Source organism: Ricinus communis, chromosome 2, assembly GCF_019578655.1.
Source record: "Ricinus communis isolate WT05 ecotype wild-type chromosome 2, ASM1957865v1, whole genome shotgun sequence".
Lineage (NCBI taxonomy): Eukaryota > Viridiplantae > Streptophyta > Magnoliopsida > Malpighiales > Euphorbiaceae > Ricinus > Ricinus communis.
The window spans coordinates 9,295,240-9,318,270 of NC_063257.1; the positions used below are offsets into that span (position 1 = coordinate 9,295,240).

At 33.6% G+C, this 23,031-nt stretch overlaps 3 protein-coding genes across 9 annotated transcripts; 1 reads left to right on the top strand and 2 right to left on the bottom strand.

Annotated features, from left to right (window-relative positions):
• The first annotated feature begins 3,092 nt into the window (after positions 1-3,092).
• On the top strand, positions 3,093-7,703 carry LOC8281420 (shikimate kinase 3, chloroplastic). Of its 6 annotated transcripts, none has more exons than XR_007214766.1 (12): positions 3,093-3,558; positions 4,207-4,463; positions 4,710-4,768; positions 4,950-5,004; positions 5,092-5,164; positions 5,480-5,567; positions 6,265-6,347; positions 6,438-6,567; positions 6,694-6,772; positions 6,878-7,149; positions 7,276-7,340; positions 7,443-7,482. XR_007214766.1 is itself a non-coding variant. In XM_002527073.4 (12 exons), exons 2-11 carry the CDS (start codon positions 4,253-4,255, stop codon positions 7,506-7,508), a joined length of 909 nt encoding a protein of 302 aa, XP_002527119.4. In that variant the 5' UTR covers positions 3,099-3,558; positions 4,207-4,252; the 3' UTR covers positions 7,509-7,516; positions 7,600-7,703. The 6 variants fall into 6 exon arrangements, 4 of the variants coding, with proteins under 4 accessions (XP_015579614.1, XP_002527119.4, XP_048226826.1 ...); XM_002527073.4 differs by lacking the exon at positions 6,878-7,149 and adding an exon at positions 7,600-7,703 and having other exon boundaries at positions 3,099-3,558; positions 7,443-7,516; XR_003080205.2 differs by having other exon boundaries at positions 6,878-7,340; positions 7,443-7,526.
• A 92-nt stretch (positions 7,704-7,795) lies between these two features.
• Positions 7,796-20,120, bottom strand: LOC8281421 (uncharacterized aarF domain-containing protein kinase At1g71810, chloroplastic). Of its 2 annotated transcripts, none has more exons than XM_048370868.1 (21): positions 19,567-20,120; positions 19,429-19,473; positions 19,287-19,325; positions 17,131-17,301; positions 16,802-16,954; positions 16,667-16,702; positions 14,234-14,277; positions 13,986-14,052; positions 13,147-13,188; positions 12,931-13,039; positions 12,361-12,475; positions 12,218-12,267; positions 11,833-11,911; positions 10,852-10,902; positions 10,591-10,732; positions 10,454-10,498; positions 10,129-10,233; positions 9,969-10,010; positions 8,928-9,110; positions 8,273-8,392; positions 7,796-8,108 (listed from the first exon to the last, which is right to left on the bottom strand). In XM_048370868.1, the coding sequence occupies exons 1-21, from the start codon at positions 19,933-19,935 to the stop codon at positions 8,004-8,006; spliced, it is 2,112 nt and encodes a 703-aa protein (XP_048226825.1). In that variant the 5' UTR covers positions 19,936-20,120; the 3' UTR covers positions 7,796-8,003. The 2 variants fall into 2 exon arrangements, with proteins under 2 accessions (XP_048226825.1, XP_002527120.2); XM_002527074.4 differs by having other exon boundaries at positions 13,962-14,052; positions 19,567-20,119.
• Positions 20,121-21,288: 1,168 nt separating this feature from the next.
• On the bottom strand, positions 21,289-22,704 carry LOC8281422 (16.9 kDa class I heat shock protein 3). Its single transcript, XM_002527075.3, has 2 exons — positions 22,422-22,704; positions 21,289-21,867 (listed from the first exon to the last, which is right to left on the bottom strand). The coding sequence occupies exons 1-2, from the start codon at positions 22,600-22,602 to the stop codon at positions 21,596-21,598; spliced, it is 453 nt and encodes a 150-aa protein (XP_002527121.1). The 5' UTR covers positions 22,603-22,704; the 3' UTR covers positions 21,289-21,595.
• Between the last annotated feature and the right edge of the window lie 327 nt (positions 22,705-23,031).

Here is a 23,031-nt window from a genome sequence, read left to right on the forward strand (position 1 = left end):
AACCCATTAATTTTTAGAGGCCAAAATTTGAGTTATCATGCAACTCTTTTTGTTTTGAGTAAGGGATTGAGAGTTTGTTTCTCTAATATGAGATTTATTATAAATACTCTATAAATAGACTTTGAATTTCTTGAAAGGCTTAATTGACTAAACTTGTCCATGGCAAATGGCCTCAATCATTAATCCATAATCGAATCATATTGTCACTTACAAGGAAATGAAAATAAATAAAAAATGGGCAAGTCAAATTGTTAAGAAACTTATATGTGCCACTCATTGTGAATGATGAAATATCCAGAAAATAATGTTGTTAGCAAACTGAAACACACCTATTGACTAATGCTTGACACAGGGATCACTTTTTCTTTTCTTTTCAGGGAAAAAAAAAAAAGATAAAAGAATTATATTAAAATAGAAAAAATTATCATTCGAGAAGTAAAAAAATGAAATATTAATATGCAAAAAATTAAGTAACTATGGTACAAAAAGAAAATCAGTATTAAATTTATGACATGGGTAAATTATACAAAGTCAAACCGATTATTAAGAGAATCGATTTGGTGAGTGGGTTGTGGACAGACGTACCTTTCATCCTCATATTGCAATTTCGTGTATCATTAATTTTCCTTTTTAATTTTTTTTGTATATGTATTCTTGGGATATAATTGAGTTAGGTTTGACACCTTGTAAATCTAATGTAGTATACAATTGGATTTTTGATAGGTGGACATCATCCACTTGGATCAATAATATGGGTCCGGGTTGGAAGTGATGGGTCGATCTTATATATATATATATATATATATATATATATATATATATATATATATATATATACATGTTTGTTTGAAGGAAAAGAAAAAAGAAAAGAAATTAACGGTGGCGATTCTTTTATAGTATTTCTTTAGATGGCAAATTGAGAAAATGAGAAAGAAACAGCAAAATAGAAGAGAACAGGAAATTGAGAGGCTAAATATATAGACGAAAAGGAGCGGGAGGCAATAAGTAGGAACAAGTTTCAATTTAGCACTTCAACTTTATTATAGAAGATCAATTTAATGCTTTCTGATCTTTTGGGATATTAATCTGATTTTTTTTTTTAATTTTATCTTTTTAGCTTAATTTGATCTATTTTTTTAGAGTGAATTGTACTCTATATAGCAAGAGAGTGATACAATAAAAATATCATAGATATTAATTCTTAAATTAATAAAGCCTTAAATTAAAAACACTGCTTATTCTCTTAAGAAATTGATTATATTTTCGCCTCTGTTTCACCAATTCTTCTCCTCTTATATATCTCCCTCTCATATCAACCTCCATTGACAGCATATGCTTTCAATTTGGTTTCTTCCGCTTTAAGGAAATAATCTTATTTTATTAAGCAAGTTGTCAAGCGGATAAAAACATTTCTAATGAATTTTCAAGTGAGTTCAACTTACATAAGTTAACTTAAAACTTTGAATATCAACTAATTAAAAATGCTTTCCAATAAAATGCTTTCTAATAGAGTTGGATTTGATTTGATAATATCAAGATAAGATTTAATATTAACTAATACAATATGAATTTATAAGGTTTGAGTTGATTTGGTTTTAATTTAGATTTACGAAAACAATGATAAGTTTAAACTGATTTTTAATTATTGTTACTGCGATTACTCAAAAGAGCTTTTGGTTGGTAAAAATTGATAATGGTAAGAAAATAATGGTTGTTGTTTATTGCTATTTTGTTGTTGTTATTAATTTATTATTGTTGTTGTGGTTGTTTTGAAGGTGATGCTGAAGGTGCTGGTAAGGGCAGTAATAATAATAATAAACGCAATGGTAATTAAATTATGAAATAGTTCTTAATTATTATTAAAAGAAATTTGTCTGTTAAAAGAGAGTGATATTCACTTTTCCAGCAAATGAAAAAATTAAGCAAAAAAAAAAAAAACAACTAAAACTTTAGGTTAAGTTGATCACAAAGTTAAAAAGGGCTAAATTGATCTATTGCAATAAATTGGAGGATCAAATTAGACCTTATTTCATTGAAAAGTATTATATGTATAGTTTATATTGAGATTTTTTTGGCTAGGGGCAGGGGGATTCCTCCTCATAGTCTAGTTCCATCCTGCTTAAATACAAGCGTGGCGTGGGCAATATTTATTTTAATTTTTGCAAATATAATTGAGAAAACACATTATATAACATAAAAATTTATTAGTCAAATATAATTATAATTTAAATTTATTAATTTTAAATTATTAAAATAGCAACAATGAAAGAGCGATGATAGTGATAACCGAATGCGAGTAATTAAAGGAGGCGACAGAATATGATTAAAATTTAATTTTTAAAAATATAAAAATAAAAGGAAATAATTCAAATCTTTTTGAAAAAGATTGATACTTTTTAAAATTTGTTTAATTAATATGGAAACAGGCATTTTCTGTACACTCGCAAAACTTTAGACTGCTTTGGTGTCAAGACAAAAATTAAAAGACTTATTCACTGAAAGAGTTAGTAATCCGGCCTATTTGATCAGTTGACACAAGTTCAGGCAGCAAATTGATCTTTTTTTGGTTGCACCGAACTCTTCTGCTACGTCTGCCTATGACAGCCACCCACGTGTCAACTGATGTGGCTGTTTAGATGGCTAAACGTGGCAAGTGTTGGAAGGCGGTGGCGATATGGTCTTTTTGGGTTGCTGGTGGTGAGTGGTGATAGTGGTTGTTGAAGAAGGACTATTTTAAATATTAATCAGTTAAAATATTAAGACGTATGTCAGTAATAATTATAAATTTTATTTCAGTAATAATTATAAATTTTAGTGTTAAAAGTTCTATTACGTTATTTTTTTATACGGCTAGTAATTTATGTACTAAAATATTATATTAAATTATTATTTATATTTTTTAATTTTATAGCAATATATATTTTAAATTTATTAAAAAATAAATAAATTATGAATAAAACTCAGCATATAAAGGAGGAAACTCGAATTTTAAATTCTTAACTTTCAAGAATAAATGGTCTTGTTATTCAAATTAGTATTTTTTTTAGTTCTAAATTGATATTATGATGGTACTTTTACTGCATTAAAAATATAGAAAGAAGGAAAAGCCACGTCAGAAAATGGAGATAGTATTCTTTGTAAATTATATAGAAAAATTGAAATAAAGTTAGTTTCCCTCTCTATTGCGCTCCGTCTTCCACGCTCTCTTCTTCACTTTCCCTCCTTATTCTGCGCCGCTTCTCCGTTTTCTCCCCTCTAATACGCCGTCGTTTCGTTCACCGTCCCTTTTCCCTTTCTTTTCCTTCCTTCCTTGAGCAATCTCTTTTGCTGCTGAGGAACTAATTAAATAAGCAGTTAACTTCAAAAAAGTGACAAACTCAAGCTTTAATTTATTATTTTGTTTTCTTTTTTCCCTTTCTTTATGATTTACTGAGAGCCGAACAGCATTTTGATTTCCATTTTCTTGAGCCTGACATTGTGGATGTGGTCTTGAGAAAGCTGATAGTTGCTGGAAATTCGATCTTTTTCGACTTTAAGACAGTTCGGAGTTAATTAATCGTAAGAATCATTGTAATTCAATTCTTGCAAAATCATATCAAGTATTATATTTCTTCTAAAATGTTGTCAACATGTTCTCTTTCTTTTCCTTTTAAAGTTGAAAAAATTGAATTCTAGCAAGGCATGGAAATCTCATTAAATAGAGTAGAGTTGAATTGAATTGTTTCCTTACATTTTTAGACTTTCCAAAATTTGACACAGTTTTCAGAATAGAGATTATGATCTTTTATTTTATTTCTTTTGAATTTTTTTTTTCCCGATTCTAAAAATAACTTTTGGAAGGAGATGGATTTTCTAGCATTTTTAAAAGCTGGTTTTGGTAAAAGTTAAATTCTCAAAAAAAAGAAAAAAGAAAATCAAAAGAACATAAATTCAAAAGTTGATACGGAAAAGCTGTGCAAACTGGGCTTATCTACAAGGAAAAAAGAAATTTGCTTTTTGAAAGAAATGAAATCATGTCACTAATTATATACAAAATCAAGTTAAAGATTTATCAACTTTGTTGTATTCTTGAAATTATATATATAAAGTGATAATTTGTTTGTTTCATGTCATAAGTTACTTTTCTGTTTCCGTTATTGACTGCAGAATTTGTCTGTTAAACCAATAATCAGCTAAAATCATATAAGATTGTTTAATCATATGCAGAGATTGTAGATATTAGAGTCTTGAGTATTTTTGGTAAAACGAAAGCATGTCAACATCTAGTCATGCTTTGAATTTCTCTATGCGAACTGGCCATGAGAGAATTGAAGTGAAACAGAATTCTGTTATTGGATTTAGTAAGAGATGCAAGAGAAAATGTATTGCAAATTGTGGTGCTCTGCAGCGAAAAAGGGAATATGTATTTGTGCAGCAGAGAAGGTTTTACGTGGGTATTTCAAATGCCTGTAGAGATCCACTGGGTGAGAATTATCTCTTATAAATTTTAGCTAATTTTGCAATATGTCTGATACTATTGAAGTTTAATACTTTTTTTAGGTTGTGTACTTGTTCATGTGATTGAAATTTCACATTTGAGAAAATAAATATATGGGGTTCAATTTCACTGTGATGTGTTATTTCTTGTTACATGTTGCTTTTATCTATTAGAAGGTTTTCAAACTAAGTTGTCCCTTTGACTTGGATTTGATGTTGTGTTTTCCTTGTAGCTCCTTCTTTGCTATCGGGGAATATTTGTGGTTCTTTTGATGGATATTGGTTGTTAAAGGTAGCGAGATATTCTTCAAGTTCATGATTGACAAATAGTTTAGCTTCTGCATATTTCTTAAGAATGACGTGTGTGCTTTTATAGTCAGCAAATGACATATGATACTGAACACTTAATGCTTCGAACTTAATTTTGCTGATCTATATATACACACACATTTCTGAATGATGTCTTATTGCAGACCAAGGGGAAAAAAGTTGCCTCAGGCTTAAAGGGATGTTGCGTGTTTCTTGTTGGTTCGCTGCTTCTCTAAATCTCAAGTTTGTTGCAGCTCCTTTTTATTCCTTTCAGCGATTAATGTGTCTAGAGTGTGAAATTTTCAGGAATGATGGGCTCTGGAAAGACTACAGTGGGCAAGATTTTATCAGAAGCACTAGGTTATACTTTTGTTGACAGGTTAGTATTTTGACTAACTGTTTGGGTTTGGATCACTTGAGAATTTTAACAGTAACTTGAGTTTCATCTTGGAAAATGCATAACACTACTTGTTCGGAGTAGGATCTACCACTTTTCTGGAGTAGATCACTTTTTCTGGAGTTGGTGTACCATTCTTCTTTCTTTTAATATTTTCCACAAAATGGTTACAGCTAGCAATTATCTTGCGTTTTCCAATGTATGCTATTGAATTAGGCATGTACTTTGAATTATAGTTGACTGTTGATCTGGGTTATACAAATTTTATTAATATAGATTTTTTCTTGTCCGTATCAGTGACGAATATGTAGAGCAAACTGCAGGAGGAAATTCTGTGTCCCATATATTTCAACAATACGGCGAGGATTACTTTAGAGATATTGAGGTTTGTTCATAAAAAAGAAGCATTTGTTCAACCTGCTATGTCTTGCCATCTCTTTGTTCTATTCTGTTATCCTTTTTTCTTTTTGTTCTCTTGCTCTTTATTTTGTTCATATTCTGATGAAAGTTCATTTTAGTGCATCTCCATCTCATTACCATTTTAAATTTCCTTAAAGAAATCCAAGTCATTAGATGTTTGCGAGCACGCTTCGATGTTCATGTAAATTCGTCATGTGAGGCTGCTTAATTATAAATAATGGTAAAATTTTCATGACTGTTACTTCCTTATATCAGATCTGGATACTGGTAGATCTTTTAGCGTGCTTATTACTGACATACCACACTGATCATTTAATGGATTCGGAAGAATGCAATAATCTTGTGTATTATCAAGGTAAGCATTGCCATTGGTAATCTATTCAAAAGTCAATGAGTATGGCAACTTCTCAAACCTGCCAATTTATTTGACTGGGAAAACTTTTGCGTCTGGGATTGATAGTGGTAATGAATGCCATACATATATACATAAATGTGGACACATTTGTAATCTATGGAGTATTGAGTGCTATATTTATCTTGACATCAGTTCGTTCATTACTCTTAGCAGCATTTACTGTCCCTTTTTCTTTCAATCCTTTAGTTCGGTTGAATGTATTCTATATTTTGAAGAACAAACCAATTCTCTCTGTTTTTGTTTACAGAGCGAGGCATTGCAGAAGTTGTCTATAATCCCTCGGCAAGTAGTTGCTACAGGTGGTGGTTCAGTAGTACGTCCAATCAACTGGTATGCAGACCACACTGATGCGCAATAATCTTCTCTTATAATAATAACAATAATCTCATTCGTATTAATTAACTCAACTAAATGTTTTAGGAAATATATGAGGCAGGGGATCACTGTTTTCTTAGATGTACCTTTGGATGCATTGGCAAGAAGAATTGCTGCTGTAGGAACTGACTCTCGTCCACTTCTACACCTTGATTCTGGGGACCCCTACACAAAGGTGGCCTTCTTTTGGCAATTTTAACCACCCATTTCACCAACTTCTGGATTCATATTTTTTTTTATTTGGATTCAAACCGTGTAAATAGTTAGTGCTGATGCATCACTTTGTTAAATGTCCTTGTAGGCTTTTATGGGACTCTTTACTCTTTCGAAAAAGAGAGTTGAGGCCTATTCAGACGCTGATGTTATTGTTTCACTTTTAGGTATGATGAATTTACTTATTGAATAAATGAGTGTATTCTTCTTTTTCTAAGGTTATATATATAGGTCAATTACTAATAGACATTGTTGCATCTGTGATGCAAAAGACTCGTGCTCGCATGTTCGGACTGCTGGTGATCCAAGTTTAGAAGGCTTTTGCCTACTTGCGGGGCCTCCATGCACTCATTTCCTTCTGAGTGTGACTGCGAGTTAAACCAGAGCCCTATGTTTTTATTTATTACAACGTGTGAATAACCAGAATCTCTCATCATATGGCATCTACTTGGAAACACATGATACTGTTGTCACGGTCATTAGATGAATAGGGCCTTTTTGAGGGAACAAAATTGTACCTTCCATCGTTCTTGGAAAATTTAATGTGGGTATTACTAAGCAAGCCTTTTTAGGTGCCCTTGTCCTACTACTACATGTATTTTACATTCAAGTTTGGGCTGAAAAGAAGAATAATACAATGTCAAACTCCTTTTTTCCGTTATGATTACAGATCTTGCCGACGATCTGGGATTTGAAGATGTATCTGATGTTGGACCAGCTGCTATAGCACTGGAGGTTCTGAGTCCCTCTTGATCTTGAATTTCTCTACTCTTAACTTAAGAGGAGAATGAATTTCTAAATTCTAAGTTTTCTATTATTGGAATTGAATTTTTGCAGGTGCTTATACAGATTCAGAAGTATCTACAGGACAACAATGAGAAGTCCATGCAAACGTTTCTCTAATTCTTTCAGTTTGAGAGATTCTTTTTCCTTTTTTTTTTTTTTAAAGAAAATAATTTATAATAGTATTTATGTAGCTTTTCATCACTTGCAGGAACGAACTAAGGCAGTCTTGTTTGGTTTTCGTTTCAGATGTACAGATCAAATAAACTCCTTATCTATAGATATTGCGTTATGAATTTTAGTATTGGAGGGACATATGCAAATGAAACAAATTAGCAATTTTGACAAATTTTTACTTATGACTAAACACAACTCTACAACATCTTTTATTTCCTAATACGGCAAACTGCACAAAGTAATCGGCTTCATTGGAGAATTATACGATTAAGAAGGAATGGATAAAAAGAAGAATGTAAAAATCCAAAATTTGTACCCAGATCCAAGTAATTGTGTATTTAAGCATACCTTTCCCTTCTCGTTCTAGGGCAAATATGTGTGTGGTTCAATACGAAATGCAGACTCCGTTCATGCTTTCCCCCCGAAACAGAATTGACATCAAAGAAACATCCTCCTGACCGTCCTAGCGGCGGCACGAGAAACTAACCTTCCAGCCAGATCACCGGGCATAAGAAGTAACTGTTGTTGCAGTTCTAGTGGGAGCTGTCAGTTGAGAACAACATATAGTCAGTAAAATGATAATCTGAAAGACTTGTTAACCTATGCGGTTGCATTAAGAGCATCCGAGTGAGGAAAAAAAGCCATGAGTTTTAATGCTATCTTCCCCACTTGGATGATTGCCTCTCGTCGGACTAACATGACCTCACCTGAGGAATAACAGAAAGGAAGGGCAGAATCTCTTGAACTGATGAAAGTTGATCCAAAATAGGTAATGCTTCTTCCAAGTATACATTCTGGACCTTGTATGTCTTACTCCCTTGAACTTCCTATACAAATGTCAGTTGCAATGCTATAGTTAGTAGATTACAAAGCTACAGTAGAAATGAAATAAAATATCATCACACTGAAAGATTTTTCTAGCAATAGAAAAGGATTTCTTTTAACATACATCATCAGTGTAGTGGGTTTCAATTTATTATTTTCATACATGAGAGAAATAGCGGAAATTATCTTTTAGGGCCAAATCTACAACAAAAGGCTAACTAAAGTTCCCTAAAGACTTTTATTCTCTTAGCTGAAAGTTATTCTTTCCCTTTCTTGCAGTTCTGCTACAATCCATTCAACCGTCATCTCTAAGAAGAGCTACAATATGTTTTTTCAGATGGAACTCATGAAGCATGACAAACAAATAAAATCAGTGCAGCAATCAATTTTAAATCTGCTCTGTCAACCTAGCTTATTAGGGGCTATATAAATTGGTTCAGTTCCATAAAAAAGATAAAGGCACTTACCTTAGTTACTGAGTTATGCAAGTGATGTATATAACAGTAATAATGCCAGTAAAAAAAGAAACAATCTTACCACTGCAGAACTACCATTCTTTTGGGAACCTGACAACAGTAGAACGAGGCGCTTCAACGTTCTTAAGTTCACCATGTCTTCCTCAGTCATCGAAGAGGATGAAAAGGGAGTAGCAAAGGGTATGCTCGCGGTAGCCACAGATGTTAAAGAATCAAGTGTTGCTACACCTAGTGCATCCAAACCCTATATATATTTCCAAGAGTATGTGGGTAAGTATAGGTTTCATCTTAAAGAATGCTTCACTTTGATGGAGAAAAATAAAAATAAGTTGAAGACTTTAATTTGTCACATCTCAAACTCAACAAGCAAACAACATATGCACTTACCCAAGTGATTAAAGGAATGGTAAAGAAAATAAAGAAAAACAGATCAATTTCATGAAGAATGCAGGAGCAGAATATATTGTGCTGTTCGCACATTTTACAAACAAATTAACAGGAAACTATCTTGTACATTCTTTGACAAGACCTGAAAGTTGATTATTGGAGATGAATTACTGATAGGGAGAACAATGATAAATAAACAAACAAATGAGCAGAGTTTTGGATTAGAAATAAGTAGTATTAGACTTGGGCAATCATTCAACTCAATCTTATGGACTCCATAGTTTAATACATAATAAAAATGTTTTTCAACATGCTCGGGCGCACACAACCACGTCTTCAGAAAAATTTCATGACCAGAATTCTGTCAGCAAAGAGGCTTTATATTTGAAGTTGCCATTACAGAGTAAACTGACATGTCTATGTTAAAATGGTCCAAATGATTACACGGAAATATTCTGGGTCACTTTTTTCTACTGACAATTAATTCAACTTACAAAAAAATCCATCCCTGATAAATGTCTAAGAAATAATCCTCTAATAGCTGTCCCCATAGCATAGATTGTTTGATAATTGTCTCAAACCATTAGCAAATATCAAAAGCAGATAAAAATGAGGTCCGAGTTCTATAGGAAGTCGATCAAATTACTAGTAGCTAGCAAATGCAGATCAGGAAATCAATGAATGAAGAGATGACATGTGGAGCTCAAAAGTTTACCTTGGCAACTTCTTGAAGAAGTATTTCCCTCACGAAGGTACCCTGAAAAAATAATAAGTATAATTGGTATAGCTCCATAGATGGCCGAAGTCACAAGAACATATGAAATTAAAGACCTCAGAATTCAGAAAAGGAGAGAAAAAGTTAAAACAGAAAAAACCTTCTGAGTCAATGTGAAGGAAAGAATCTCCTTGATAGCCACTTTGGAAACGGCATCTTCTGTCTGCCTTTTAACCAAGGCCCTTTCAGTGCGGGCACGAAGGGACTGCCACAAAATCAGTCTAAGGTTATGACTTATTAATTCAACAAAAATGAATAATCAGATGAAAGAAACAAAAGAAAAAGATAATTTTAGCTTGATAAGCCCCAATATCATTATAAAGGGAGAAACAATGTCAATGCATAGTAAGACTTGGACTGAACACATAGTGGTGTATTTTAAGTTCAGTTTTTGTCAGCTAGAGGCTGAAACACATGAAACTCACCTCTGAAAGTAGAGATTCTAGACGATCGATTCTGAAAACACCTTCCTGAAAAAGGGAATTCGAATTTTGATATGGTTTATTACAGAAAATATTGTGCACTTGCATATCTGAGAATATAGAACATTTTGCATATTTGCCTTGTAAAGAAGAGCTTGCAAAGAAGACTTCAACTTTGGTGAGCTGTCAGTTAGAACTTTTCTAGCAATCCATGGGTATGTACTACCCAAAACTTTGTAATCTGGGTTAAAACTGATAGCGATGCCTTCCAACACTGCAAGACTGAGATCCAGGGAAAGAAGTTATGAAATTAAGCAATATTTTTAGGCAAGAAGAGAAAGGGTACATAAAGAAATTTTTCAACAAAGAATAGTTTTCACATAATGCAACAGCATGACTACCTGCGGATGACTAGAAAGAAGTATGAAGGTATTTGAAATTTGAACTTGTACCTACAAAAGTTGAGTGCCATATCACTTGCCACATCCGAAAGCATTAATCAACACCTTAAAATAAGAGCCGCCTGAGGATAAAACTCGAAACTGTTGGTCGGCCGAAGCCTCAGTTTCCATTATATATTTTCTGAGACCTAATTAAATTCATATTTTGTGAAGAATTTGTTCATGCAACTCAGATGCAGATGAATGAAGATAAATAAACATATCCTAGAATTTGAAACGTGGTATTACACAGTTAATTATCACAATATGGTAGCCAAAGTATACTGTCTCCAAGTACAGCACTGCATGGGCATATACAAAGAATACGTTGCCTAAATATTAAGAACCTAACTGGAACATGTGAAAGTTATACGATTCGATTACAATTTGTTTGCGGCATAATTATGACTGATATGCAGACAAACTCTTATCCTTGGATCAAGTGAACAAGCTTAGGAACAGCAGTTCCACGTCAAATGTCTAAGCATAAGTTGGAAGCATGTGACTCACAGTTCCAAGTCACATATTGAAATTTTGTTCTATACATTAACCCCCACGGAAAGCTTTCAATTAAATCGAATTTCAAAGTTCGAAGATTCTGGAATCCACAACTAAATAGGTGGAACACATGCCACCATCTTGCAATAATAATGCTTGTAAAAGTCTGCTGCTATGGGGATGAGTAGGTTATTCTTTTTCTCTTTTCCTCTCTCTATCTATATGAATACACAGTTCAATTTAGGTTTCAGAATTTTATTTCCTAGTATCATAATCACTAAATTGCTATTCTATTTCAAGGATTTATTTTGTATGAAACAGTACAATTACGAATATTTAGGAAGAAAAACAATTCAAATGAGGCATCTTCTTGATACCATGGCACATTGGTTATACATCAATAACAAATCTTTTTAATATAAAAGTTCAGTGAGAACACTGTACATGGTAGTTCCCAAGTTTCCCAAAAGGTCTCCAAAACTTATATTGCGGACTCCTTTTGCAACAGCACTTTGGAAGACACCTGTATTATAAGCAGGCAAAGTCAGATACATAACTCCAAATTCGCATTCTACTAAACTATATCAGACCAACTACATCCATCAAGTATGAGAAAGGGGGGGGGGGTGGTGTGTGTGTGTGTGTGTGTGTGTGTATACTATCATTTATATCATTTTTTCTTTATTGATAGGGATCCACATTCATACCTAGATCTCCATCACTACTGATTGATTGCCCCTACCTCAATCTAAATCAAGAAATGCAACAATTTGGAACCATAGCCCAAATACACATTAATTAAAAAAATGGAAAGGAAGTAAAAAGAAACCTGTTAAAGCTTCTGTAACAGCCTTCTTGTTTGCAGTTGGTGGAAGAAGCCTGTGAGCAAGAAGTTATTCAGCCTAACAGACACCCATGTCAATGGAAACAACCTTCTCAGAAATTGGCAAAGAAGATGGATAGTAAAAGTACCCTAAAGTAAAAAAGTCCTTAGCCAGTGCATCAAAATCACGATTTACAAGATGAAGACAAGCTTCAATGAACCCATCACGGAGTTCCTGTTTGAATTCACCCATCATTCCAAAATCTGGCAGGGAAAGAGACGAAAATTATTTCTGAAACGTATATGCCTCTTTAACATGACAGTGACATAATGCAGCTCCAGCATGCAGGCAAAAGGATATGAAAACAGAAATTAAACAAAAAACCAGCCAAAATTTACTTTTTAATTCTTTTGCAGATGGCAGGCACTTTTAAAGCAGCAACATAAAATATCACCAATACTCGATGCTATGTCCTAGAATTTGTCAAAGAAAAAACTCAGCTTTATATCTCTTGTTTCTGAAACTTAATGAAAAGCAAAGAGAGCCCCTGCAGTTATTCGATTACCTGATAAGATTTAATAACTATTGCCATTAATGATGCTTTGCTGATTTTAAATCATCTTACTAATTATAAAAGCAATAGATAATCATACTTAACCAGCATGAGCATGGAAACAACCTGACTTATGCACAAAGTATTCAAACCTTGGAAACATACCTAAATAAGCTAGTTTCCCATCATATGTACGCAGAAAGTTTCCAGGGTGTGGATCAGCATGGTAGAATCCGTACTCCAAAAGTTGGTTAAATGAGCAGTATACTCCCACCTAGCAGCCCAAAAAAAGAGTGATCCAACTTAGGCAAAGAATTAAACAGTATAGGACTTGAATTGTTTATCCTAAACCACAGGCTTGCTCTTTCTTTTAACAAATACCTCAACTAAATAAATATCATCTGTTTCTGTCAACTTCTGTCCCTACAAAAATAACAATAAATAATTAAAACATGACAAGATTGTGTTACACATTGAGATTGTACAACACATTGAGCAATACATGGCTGATTGAAGAAGCAAAGAAAAAAAAGAATGGATGTGTTAGAAGTTGTATTTATCCCACATAGCTTGGTTACTGGGCTGTTATAGTGTATATAAGTGGATTGGGCACCCTCTTCCTTTGAGCTAGCTTTTGGGAATGATTTCTACCCAAGCCCAGGATATCTGATGCAACATTTTTGAGGTTTCCTCCAGTTGACACAGTTAATTGATGTATATCAGTCTATGAAATAAAATGGTCATGCCAACAGAAGTTGCATGGGAAGGTAACAAAATAGATTCTTTGTGCTGCAAATATCATGTTTTTCATGATAAAGAAGTGCATCAAAGGAGGTGGAAGACAGTGCCTAAAAATCATGGTAAAGAAACCTACTAAACTCGTCTGGCCAATTAGCCATTTCATCCAAAGCCCCACTTCCTACAGTTTGGATCATAATTCATTCTATATTACAGATGCAATGAATTAGCAGAATTAGATGATTATATGGTCAACCCTTATGAAACATTAGATTTCCAACCTTCAATTTGTTTAATTTTGCTTTTAGGCAACATGAAATTTCTTGCAGGCAATGGGTGGGATGAGAAAAAAGATCTTGAGGAAAGACAGGATGTGGCAAACATCATCTGAATGCGTAGGGAAAAGACACTAATCCCTTCTTTCTTTTAATTACTACAACTAGAGAACATTCAAATACCTCAATCCATTCCATAACAAGGACCTTACGAGTTGTGTACTCCATGTACATATCTGGGACTGAAACATCTTTTATGGCACCATAAAGCTTCCTGTTTAAGCACTCAATACAGTGTTATCAAATAATCAAGTGTAAAGCAGCATACCAGAAAATATAAACGTTTCTCTGTGAGTCTTTTTATGTAAATAAATGACTAGGTGATAGAGAAAAAAACTAAACTGATAAAAGAAAGCAAAAGTCAGTCAAAAGAACTGCAGCTCTATATTCATTACCTAAACTTGAGTCCATTATTTGCTTCTTTCACATAGTCCATCTCCTGCATTCAATGTGATTTACCTGTATTCAATATGAAGCTCTAAGATATTCCTCAAATTAGCTAAAACTAACATATAGATAGTGAAATTGTTTATCAACAATTCGAAGGGCCTAACAGTTTAAATGGAAAGACTTATAGTAGAGACTTATTAGAGTTCAAAAATGAAGAGTTTTATTTGTTATTCCTTCCAATGTAAGAATGATAACTATTAAATGAAAGACTAGGAGGACCTCCTCTGTCTTTCCATTCAGTGCTGAATATCATTCATATTAAATTTAAACCGTTTCTAGCATTATATATTCAATTACATAGCAGAGGGGATAAAAAGATTCAGAATTTATTTTCAACCTTTTGCAATCTAATATCGTGTCAATATTAATATTAATAGAAACTTATTACATAGTATTAAATCAAGGTTGAAATTTCTTTCTCAAGGCATTCCCACAATCAGCATTACATACACAGAATGCAACTACTCTACAAGTTTTCATGCAGAATATCTTCAGGAAAATGACAGCTAAAACCCACAATGAATGTGAAAACTATACAATTGGCATAATTCTAATGCACGAGCACATTTACATGTTCAATGAACGCACATGAATTTTTGCATAGAAAAATTTATAGACATGCATATGCAGGGTAAATACAAGTAATTGTTTTGTAGTGATCGCCTCATGCTTCACAATCCCAACACTCAATCTAATCAATCAGCATATTCGATGCATCCTTTAAGCAGTCAAGCTGACCAAAAGTCTAGTGAATATAGGACAACAGGATTTCGCCATTACTAGAAAATAAGAGAATCTCATTACAGCAGCAATGGCATAATGGGGAACAGGAGAGGAGAAGGATAATTTAGTACACAGTTGTCAAATTGTGGATCCTATTCTTATGAAACAATTATTGAGAACCACACAGAAACTTATAGAAGTCAATAGCAATTATCAAAAATTAATTCTAAGTAATATTTATCAATGTAAAAATAAGAAGTTAGAAAACCAAATTAAACTAGAACTAGAAGAAAAGCCCACCTTAACTTGTAGTTATCTTTGTAAAAATTTTATTTTTCTGGAAGAATCAAGAAGAAAGACACAGGAAGAGACAAAATATAATTAATAGATTGGAAATGTGAGCAGCAGCCACAGAGAGAGAGAGAGAGAGAGAGGACAAGGACAAAAACAAGAACAATAAGACTACAGAACATAAAATGGATGACTATAGAACTAGAAAGAAAACGAAATAGTCTACTTAGTGTAATTCTCAAATACTAAAAATTAGCTGATTCAATCAAAATATCTCTGATTCTGTTTACTGTCTGCACGAGTGATTTGGATTGTTTGGCATTTAATTGAACCACATCAAATCAATTTTACAAAAGAGAAGAAAGAAGAAGTATCAGTATCAAATGACTTGCTTACAAACTATGGTCCAAGCTTGAGGCCTCCAAAAATCAAATTCACACAGAACAAGTTGGAAATTCTTCTTTCAACTGAAGCTTATACAGAAAAACTAGGAATCGTTTTTTCATGAGCCATTTCAATGCATTAACACTCTGTATTTGGTTCTTGTACCAATTTAAAATACAAAAAGGAATAATAAAATGGCTTACAGCATAGCAATCAAAGTTATTAACCTTGGTCGCATAAAAAGAAAGACAGTTAGAAAAAGGTAAGAATAAAAGATATCAAGTTATCAAGTAGCCATCCACTAGAGAGAAAATTTTAATGTCACCTCTTGTTATTTTATACTATGTCTTTGTAAGGATTTACTTGCTAATTAAAAACATCTCATAAGCAACTGGCCCATACAGAACTCTAATTAATTATTTTAGCCAGTTTGACAAACCAAAAAAGGCTAAATTTCACAAATGGAAATTTACAATTAAAGATAAAAATTGATGATTTTTCATCCGGGAGACAGAGAGCACATGCTTTTGGTCGAAATGACAACAGCACCAAGTTAAATGTATTTATACCCTTTTAACTCAATTTTGACATGCTCAAAAGTCAGCAGACACCCCCTCTGTCAGTTTAAAACAAGAATGCAATCCACCAAGACAGATCACTTCCCTCCACAAAAGAGGGTCCGAAAGGAACATAAAGGAATTATTTATTTAAAAACAGTGGTAATAAACCCCATGACCTCCGTAAATATAACAGTTTGTGAACTTCCCTCCAGAATGAAAAGTAGTATTTGCTAAAGCATTAAAATATTTCTTTAATGAGAAAATATTTAGAATTGACTAGAGTAGTAAGGCATGTACCACCCTATTTTAAAAGACAACATACAGCTGATACAGCAGAGAAGAGCATAGATGTCCATAAATTAGTGCTTACTCGGAAAAACTTGTGTTATATGATAAATGCACAAAGGGATAAGTATCTACCCGGAAAAGGCTTGACGCCCAATCATCAACAATTGCCTGCAATTGAAACCCATGCTTATTGATTATTACCAGCAAAACTTATGTAGTAAATGCGAATCTTGAAGTTCTTCATTCAATCATCACCAAAAGTAGTACCTGGAGATCAGAGTTAAATTTTCCAGCTGTCTTCACCACTCCTGCTATAAAACGCAAGATTAATATGTCTAGGGCAATAGCTGCCTGGACTCCTGGCCTCTGTACTTTAACAGCAACCACCTGTCCGCTACGGCGAAGTCTTGCTTGATAGACCTATATGTAAGCATGTGTATGTGCATGTGTAGGGGAGAGAGAGACATAGGGAGACAGAAGCAATCATTTTGAAGTGGACATTAAAAATTGCAAGCACACAAACGCACACAGACACAACAAATATATAAATAAATAATCATTCCAACATCAGAGTAGTACATATCTAAGACACAAACCTGACCAAGGGATGCTGCAGCAACGGGCTCTGGCGAAATTTCTGAGAAAAGCTCATCTGTTGGCAATCCAAGTTCCTCTTCTATTGTAATTAAAGCAAGTTCTGAGGAAAATGGAGCTATTCGATCTTGCAACAGGGAGAGTTCATCAAGATATGATGGTGGGATCAAATCCTACAAGAAAAATGAAAACCTGCGTTAGCCTACTGCAATATATTTTTTTTTTTCTTGGAAATGAAAGGCAACCAACCCCTCATATAAATTATAATTTGAATATCACAGTATGTATAAGCCGGGCATTAGGACAGCTGGAAAGGCCTGGCATCAAGCATGCAGTTTTTCTACTTTCACCATGCAAGTGATGATTAAAGAAGGATCTTGGAGACCTCAAACAAAAGGTCTGATTCTAGATATAACTGTAGCTATGGCCAATATAGTCTCCTTTTATATTTGAGATTAAGCCAAAAGTTGACTCCAATAGTCAGGCATTAGCATGGCCTAAAATTTTCCTTGTCTTCGATTAATCCTTAACTTAGGGAAGCTTACCTATGTTGAACCAGGGAAAACCCAATACAAAAAAGTAGATTCAGTGGACTCCAATCAATATCTAACAAGAACCTTCCTAAAGTAAATTACATTTAGTTAAAATACATTTTGCAAAAGTAAGATTAGTGACAATCAGGTTCAAGCTTAGAGATGTGTCGGGTTATATATCTTTCTAGTTTTTCAAATAAAATAAGGATGATATGAGAGAAAGATTACACTTCACATTTTCAATCTTAACTTTGGAATTGGATCCACATTGCCATAATGATGGGTTTAACTCGGTCCAAAAGTTCAAATTAAATAAACAAAAATAACTACCACAAGGGTAGCCATTCTCTATGTATGAGAATGTAGAGCAACAATAATAATAAACTCCTCCAAATAAGATATATGATTTTATAAACACAACAAAGACCAAAAAAAAAAAAAATCTCTTCATAATTTCTCAAAGTAAGATAAGGGATTTAGGCTGTGAAAATTGGATAATTTCTGGAATGTGGTTTTATGTCGGCCAATAAGACAATTTCAAGATCCTATAACGTTCAAGTTATAATCAAACAAACATCAGTTTCTTGTTTTTGTTTTTGTGTATTATTCTACACTTATAATTCAATTCAACAAGTTTCCAGCCCTGCAAGAGATTAAAATTTAACAAAACCACACAAAAACTTATGAAGTAGGATTCAGATTAAATATTATGATTCTCAATATTTAAAAATGAGTTAGTCCTCACACCTCGTTTTCTCTTTTCTCTTTTCTCTTTCTCTAGCATTTACACTCCCTTTTGAATCCTCACTTTGTTAATCTGGTTCAACTTTGCTTTTCTTGGTACTCCAAATGTGATAGAAACACTTGAAATTTGAAGTTAAATACAATATATCCATTAACGCTATTTACTTTATATATCTATTCATTCTATTTGCACAAGTAATTTTTGGCCCTTAAATCAGTGAGATTAATTTAGTTAATTGCGGACATTCCACAGGTGTGAGGTACTTGAACCATTGTTGAAAATAAATTGCACCTTTTTTACTTCTAATCAAGGAATTGTATGAAGAGACCTAATGGACCAAAGTTTTCTGAGTTCTTAGCTCCATTGATACGGCTTCACTAAATCCTACCAAATGACGATTATTTGAGCTAAAAAGTTTCATAACTAACAAGATATAAAACAAAACTGTGTTTAGTAAGTTAAGAAACTAATAATAAGAGTTAAGCAGTTGAATTTAATAAAATTAAAAGCTGAGGGGATGAATTTAATGAACGACATAACTAAAAAGATGAAATTAAAAGTGAACCGAACATGAGCTCAGGGAACTATGTCAAATAGCAAGTGGAGTGAAATTAGTAAAAGTGAAAGCAATGACATACTAAAGAAACTTTATTTATGAATATTAGAAATAAATTTAAGCTAAAAAACCATGAAAACAATTTGGATATTTATATCTTTCCTTTATGTTTCTCTTTTTCTATTATTTTTTCCCCCTTTTCTTGTGCATGTATGTGAACCAGGGAGCAACTTCCTTGGAAGATCAACATCAATTAGCGTACAGCGTATCATGGATTATTTTCTCAAATATAAAAAATAAATTGCAAAACATTTAACAACTTACAGCCCGAGATGAAACAGCCTGTGCAATCTTAATATAAGCCTGAAAACAGAAACATTAACAAATTTTAGCTTACTTGAAGAAATGAATTTTTAAGATATTTAATTAATTAATTTAAAAAAAAAAAAAAAACAGAATAACATACAGGACCAAGTTCTAGCAAAATTCTCCTTAATTCCGCAGCTCTAATCTGCAACCACATAAAACAAATAAAAATGAAACAAAAGAAACAAAGAAAAAAAAAAGAACGAAGAAAAAGAAAAATTTAGAATCATAATCAAACCTTGAACATTTGATCAGATCTCTCAGCAAGGCTATCAAAATATCTAGCAGCAAACCATTTACCAAAAGTAGTACCAATTTGGAACAGTCTACGAAACAAAATCAGCGGTTTCTTTTTATAAACATCGCCGATTTTTTTGATATCGTAATTGATTAAAGAGTCAGCTTCGCTCGCACTAAGCTCAAATAAATAACCAGACTTCTCCGTGAACGCGTCCACGTCATCAGCGTCGTTGCCACGCCGGCGGTTAACAACTCGTAGCGGCGGAGTACGAGGAAACGACGAACCGTACGGTTGTCGTTTGGGGTGGTTGAGTGGGAAACTGGAGATTGAAAAGGAGTGCAACGATGGCGGAGAGAAGAGTAACATTTTTTGTTTTCCGAAAAGTGGAATTTGGGAGTTTGGGATTTGGAAATGAAAGAAGAGAAAGGGAGAAGAAGTGAAGTTGGAAGTTAGAGGGAAGAGCAGGTAAGTTAGTTTTGTTTATGGAGGGAAATTCTATGCTCCTGAAGAAATTGCGTATTGTCCCAAGGAAACGTGGTTTTTGTGATCCATTTATAAATTATCCTTTTCTTTTCTGTTTTCTAGTTACAATTTTTTTTGTTTGAAAAGTCCAAACCCGCCCCTCATGTTTTTCATTTTTATCGCATTTGCCCCTCAAAAACATTTTGGCCCAAAACAGACTCTTATCTATCCAAAACGGGATAGAATGACTCTATAAACGGCAATCAATTCCTGTTGCATTTTTCTTAAGTGGACATCCTACAATAATTGCTCTTCTCCTTTTATCTTCTCTTTCTCTCCACGACAGCTTCTTCCTCACTGCAGCAACTGTAGCTAATGTCAGCATAGCTTCGTCTGACGTTAATCAATTGTATTGCTCTTAAGCCATTGCAGGTATGGAATGTTGCGCCACTAATGATAGGTAAGAAAATTACTTGTAGAAAGTTGTATATAATCTCTTTTTTCTTTTTCTCTTATTTTCTTCTTATCTTCAATAGAGATGAAATTAACACAGCACTCTCCTCGAACCTACTGCACACTCGTCACCACCACCCCACCCTCTCACATCATCCACCACCACCGACAAAGGTTGCAGGCACAGTTTCAACCCTGTATTACCGTTTTGTTTGCAGTGCAATTTTATCCTATTTTGAATAACTGATTTTGAGCCAAAAACATACATAAAACGCAGATGATAAAACTGAAAAACATTAGGGACAGATTTGGACTTTTTCCCTATCTTTTCTCAATATGGCATGAAATTCGATTTTTCTATTTTCTAGTGCATAATTGTAGAATATCATATCAAAATACTATTTTAAAAATATAATTTTTACTTCATTTTCATTTTAATTTATGTGTATTAAAAAATATGAATATCTTAGTCAATATCAATAGTTTTATTTTTATATTCTCTAAAAATATTCTACTTAAAACTTTAATTTTCATAAAAATAATAATTTTAGAATATAAATACAAAGATTTATTATGTATATTAATCGCTGCACAGGTATTCTTATTTACTAATTACTATAGATAAATATATTAATATCTTGATAATAATAATATTTTTAGTATTTGAATCATTGTTAAAATATATTTATCGTAAAATCTATCATTTACATTAGTTGGACTGTTTTAAGTTGGTAACAGGATGTATTAACGTGAGATCCAACTTTTCAAGTGAAACATAGACTAGCAAACTTGAGATAAAACCCGTCAAGAAAAGATCCGACCCTTTCTAACTTTTACTTGAAGGAAACGTAATACAAGTCTAGCGATAATGAATGCCTTTATCAAATCGCCCTCGACCTCCTTATATAAAAAGTATCTTGGGTCTTGATTATTTAATCGCAAACAGAAGCAAAACCTGAGCAAACCAGATTTATACATTACATAAACACAAGAACACAGTAAAAACACCTGCTTCTGGATCTTCATGCCCAAAGCAAAACATACCCATTTCACATATTTTATACATATATACATATATAAAGCAACTGCCATAACAGTAACAGCTAAATGATTAAGCGATATCTATGAATCTAACATTCTGCTGGTTCTGCTGGCTTTGTTTCTTTGGCACGGTCACATTCAACACCCCATTCTCCAGGGTGCACTTGATCCCATCGGTATTAGCATTCTCTGGAAGCCTGAATCGCCTGACAAAGGTACCACGCCTCCGCTCCACCCGGTGCCACTTGTCATTCGTCTCTTCCTGTTCCTTCACTTTCTCCCCACTAATCTGCAGAACGTTCCCTTCTTCTACCTGCACTTTCACCTCCTCCTTCCTCACTCCTGCGTGCATTAAACAACCCATGCAGCTTAGATAGTATGATTCTCGCTACTTTGAACCCAGGTGATATTAGGGCACATAGCCCTACTGCACAACCTATACTAGCGGCTTCCTTTTCTTTGATACACATAACGAGATTTCTGTTCCTAGTGAAGTTGATCCTACATATATAATTAAGTTTCAAATTGATCATAAATAATCAAATAAATTACAAAAAAACCACTACAAAATTGCTTTTGTGAGACACATCTATAGTTCGTTAAATTTGTCAAATTTAAACAATTCCATTTGTTAATTATGCTTCGGCCGATCTCAAGCTCTTAACAGGACTCCGGCGATACCATATGAAATCAATTAAAATAAAGCTCATTAATTTTAACTTATAAGTAAAAAATAATTTTCCTCAAAACAAAATTGTTTGAATACAGGTATCGCCCGACCAAGCATATCAATATCCCATCTACCCTTCATAACAGCTGAATAAAATTCTATACTAATCAAAAGAATTTCAGTGATATGGAATATAAATGATGCATGCTTGGGTTATATAGCTAACCAGGAAGATCAGCACGAAAGATGTGAGCATTGTCAGTCTCACGCCAGTCGACATTAACATGAGCCAAAGCACTTGTTTCATCACGGTCACGGCCGCCACGGTCGACCCAGCCCCATCCACCGCCAAATGGCTCCCACAGGTCAGTAGAGGAACCCCAACCAAACCACGGCCCTACAGACATCTTCTTCCTTTTATTTTCTTTTCTTTGTGTAAGGTTTATTTCAGTCTATAGAAGCCAGAAATCTATTTGTTTATGTCGCCAGCCTATGCTATCCCTTACCTTTCCTTTCTATATATAGTAACTAAAGGAAGAGTCTCGGGCTTTTGCCATGTTTGTTTGTGCATGGTAGTGCTACTGTTTCTGGGTGCCACGTAGGAGAGGTTTGTGACACTTGGTAATAAGATTTGCCACGTTGTCATTAATGCTCACTCCTGATCAGAACAATTGGTAGAAGAAACAAGGTTTAGATGATACAGAGTATAGATGCCTAGAGTTTGCTTGATGATCTAATGGTGTAAGGTGAGGACTAGGAGAAATTGATTTATAAGACTCATTTGACAATTCTATCTTTTATTTCTAAAAAATTAATTGTTTTGAAGATTTTTTAAT